At 43.6% G+C, this 4,074-nt stretch overlaps 1 protein-coding gene across 1 annotated transcript in view; it reads right to left on the reverse strand.

Annotated features, from left to right (window-relative positions):
* socs2 (suppressor of cytokine signaling 2) overlaps positions 1-4,074 on the reverse strand; it is a 6,451-nt gene continuing 2,377 nt past the window's right edge. Inside the window, exons 2-3 of the mRNA XM_028571015.1 lie at positions 3,130-3,310; positions 1-1,027 (exon numbers count right to left, since the gene is read on the reverse strand). Coding sequence (XP_028426816.1) covers positions 531-1,027; positions 3,130-3,256 — 624 coding nt within the window. The 5' untranslated portion in view covers positions 3,257-3,310 and the 3' untranslated portion in view covers positions 1-530. The remainder of the gene's footprint in view (positions 1,028-3,129; positions 3,311-4,074) is intronic.

The raw sequence follows: 4,074 nt of genomic DNA on the forward strand, positions 1-4,074 counted from the left end.
TGCTTTGGATGAATGGTCAGCTCAATGACATGTAATGTAATGTTATGTCCAGACCTTCCTCCACAGCACCGCGGAGGAAGGTCTTAAACTCACGTTGTGGTCGGTTAAAGTACCGCAGAGCGAAGTGGCCGGGTTGGTTCAGCGGGTAGAGCAGGCGCACATATACATAGAGACTTATGCCTCGATGCAGAGGTCCAGCGTTCGAGTCCGACCTGTGACGGCTTCTCTCTCTCTCTCTCTCTCCTAGCTGTCCTGTCCATTTAAAAGGCAGATAAGCCGCCAAAATAAATTTAAATAAATAAAAAGTACCACAGAGCAGTACTGACGGGTCATATACAAGTACTCAGGCTACACCTCCACCGCTGTGTTTTTGGTATTTTGGACCTTGTACTGCAGCGGCACAAGTTCACGCCAACCTCAGGGGACTTCAACCTTCGACTGTCGACCGGACGTCCCGCGGAGGTTTCGTCCCTCCGGCTGGTCCTTGCTGCCGGTTCCTATCGGAGCAGTGCATGATGGGATTGAATCCGCTACACGTTGTAGGTGTAGTCTGTCAGGTAGTCCTTCAGCCGGTTGGGCAGCGGCAGCTCCTGCACGCGCCTCGTCCTCCGGTTGATGGCGATGCGGCAGAGGTGCTGCAGCGCCGGCGTGGCCGTGTACACCGGCTTGGTGAGCAGCAGCTGCACCGTGCCGTTGGGCTGAGAGTTTGATGCCACAGCCGCCGCCACCGATGCCGCCGCCGCCGCTGCTGCTTTGTCGCTGGCGCGGGACATCTGCACGTAGTGCTCCACCAGGTGCACCACGCTGCTGAACTGCTTCAGCTTGGGCTTCACCAGGACCACCGAGTCCAGCTTGAACTTGCCGTGTTTGTACTCGATGCGCAGGTTGGTGGGGCCGGCCGACGTCATGGCCGAGATGGTGAACAGGTAGTCCCGCTGGGAGCTGTCCCGCACCAGGAAGGTCCCCTCCGAGGAGTCCTGCAGGATCTCCTTGGCTTCGTTGGCGGTCAGGCTGCCCCAGTACCAGCCTGGGGGCACAAATACACAGAGGCTACCGTCACCGCTGGAATGTTACCGAGGACATTTCATTTATAATTTAATTTGTACTCTTTATTGATCACACAACACACAACACACACACACACACAATTTGTTGTACACACACACACACACACACACACACACACACACACACACACACACACACACACACACACACACACACACACACACACACACACACACACACACACACACACACACACACACACACACTACATTAGTCTAGTCCTCCATTAGTCTATCTTTTTATTCCCTTATATAATGCCCATATTTAATGCTGTCTCTTTTTAAACTTTATCCTTGCACTGCTATAGTTTTTATATTACTATGTGTTGCTCCTTACTTTTTATTTAGCATCTTTTCTTTTATTGTCCATATTATTCATGTGGATTTGTTATTTTATCATCCTGTTTATGATGATATGTGTATGTTGTGTGTGAAGTCTTTAAGCTACTGGGACCTGGAATTTCCCCTTGGGATCAATAAAGTATCTATCTATCTATCTATCTATCTATCTATCTATCTATCTATCTATCTAAAAGGTTAACTAATGTTTTTTTCAACCTCAACCTTATGTTTCTGTGTCTGATGAGAACAACAATCTGTGAAACTGGTCCAGTATTAAACCAGAACCAGGCTGTAATGTAACCCTACAGGACTAATGTTCAGCAGCAGTTAGAGTCACTAAAAGTTCTGTTGTTGCTGCTGACAGACTCAGATTATTATTCTAAGTGTCTGACAACATTATGGGATGGATCCCTACAGAGATAGACCTTTTAAACCTCTTTGAGACCTTAACTGTTTACAGCTCTGAGAGCACTAGCACTAAACCCTCCAGACTCCATTTAACGTGTTGAGTCCTGTTCTCTTTCAAACACAATAGAACGACACACACACACACACACACACACACACACACACACACACACACACACACACACACACACACACACACACACACACACACACACACACACACACACACACACACACACACACACACACACACACACACACACACACACACACACACACACACACACACACACACAAAAAAGCTTAAAGACTAAAAGCTGGAGAAGTCTGATTATAATCATTACATCTTTTAGTTTCATGTGTTCGCATTACGTGCTGCACCCTGAACCTTTTAACGGTGACAGGAAGTGAGACGTTTTCCAGTTCAATAACATCAGGAGAGTTAAACTCTCCTGATGTCCTCTGGTGTAATTTGACCCATTTACAAAAACTTTCCACATCAGAACTATGACAAAAGAACGTTGAGAAAAGTGAAAATGTTGGAAAAAGCTAAAAAAATGCAGAATAAATAAATAAAATCAATAAAAAATTTAAAATGCTGAAAAAAGTGACCACAAAAAAAAAAACCACCAAAAAAAACATTGCCAAAGGTGACAAAAATTTGTTTAAAAACAGTGACAAAAGAACTTGTTAAAAATTGACAAAAACATAAAAAAAATGTCAAAAAAATAAAACAAAAAAGAGAAATCAACAAAAATACAAAAAGTGAGAAAAGAATTGGAAAAAAAATATCAACAAAAACGTTGAGAAAAGTGAAGAAAAAGAACAACTAAATGTTGAAATTTGGACCCAGAAAAACCCAAAGTAGCATCATGGTCGACGAGAAGACAACTTGCTTGCTCTTGGGGGTTTATGGACTTGTTGGTCTTTGTAAATAATAGAGTGTGGTCTAGACCTACTCTATCTGTAAAGTGTCTTGAGATAACTCCTGTTATGAATTGATACTATAAATAAAATAAAATTAAACACAAGGGTAACGTTCTATCTGCCTTCCAGAAAAAGGGACATTAACTAACTGAAGTTGTGTGGTAGATAGAACGTAACCCTTGTGTTTAAATCTATTTCATTTATAGTATCAATTCATAACAGGAGTTATCTCAAGACTTTACAAATGGAGTAGGTCTAGACCACACTCTATAATTTATAAAGACACAACAAGTCCATAAATTCCCCCCCAAGAGCAAGCAAGTTGTCTTCTCGTGTGGTGACATTCAGCAGCATGTTCCCCAGCAGCCTCCAGGTGAGAGCGTACCTGTGTTCCTCAGGTCCTTCATGGCTACGGCGATGGTTCTCTCGTCTGATTCCACAGCGGTGGCGGTGGCGTTGGCTCGGCGGTCGGTCTCGAGGGTTTCTGAGGACTCGGAGGACTGGCAGGTCATTGGACAGACCCGCCCGGCAGACCCTCTGGCGTGGGACGGGGCCTGCACCGGTTTCTACCGGAAATATACAGCAGAGAGGGAAATGACAATCGCCTCGCAGAGGTTATTACCATATACAGCCCTGGAAAAACTCAGTAAAAAATAAAGTTCCTTATCCATCAGACGCAGGTTCGACTCCGACCTGCAGCCCTTTGCTGCATGTCACCCCCCCTGTAATAATCCCCCAAAACATTATGCATCAGAAACATCAGTAAAGTCTAAAAAATAAAAGCAACAATAAGTGTCAAGAAAGTCGCAAAAAACAATCACAAAACGCGTCAAACCAAATAAGCGATAAAGAACGAGCGACAAAAGTATCAAAAATGTCGGAAGTAAGTCGCAAAAAACGCGACAGTTAAAAAAAAGTCGGTAAAAAAGTTCCTTATCCATCAGACGCTGGTTCGACTCCGACCTGCAGCCGTTTGCTGCATGTCATCCCCCCCCCCTCTCCTTTCATGTCTGCATCTGTCCTGTGGAAATAAAGGCCTAACAATGCCCAAAAAATTACCTAAAAAAAAAAAATGCATCAGAAACATTGGTAAAGACAAATGAAAGCAACAGTAAGTGTCGAAAAAGTCACTAAAAAGTTGCAAAAAATAATCACAAAACGCGTCAAAAAGTCGCCAAATAAGCGATAAAGAACGAGCGACAAAAAAGTGTCAAAAACTTCAGAAGTAAGTTCCAAAAAAGCAACAAAAACAGTCAAAAAAAGTCGGTAAAAAACCCAACAAATAGCATCAAATAATGTTGAGAAAAATTCGCCAAAGAAACGACAAAAA

The sequence above is a fragment of the Perca flavescens genome, chromosome 23 (assembly GCF_004354835.1).
Source record: "Perca flavescens isolate YP-PL-M2 chromosome 23, PFLA_1.0, whole genome shotgun sequence".
Lineage (NCBI taxonomy): Eukaryota > Metazoa > Chordata > Actinopteri > Perciformes > Percidae > Perca > Perca flavescens.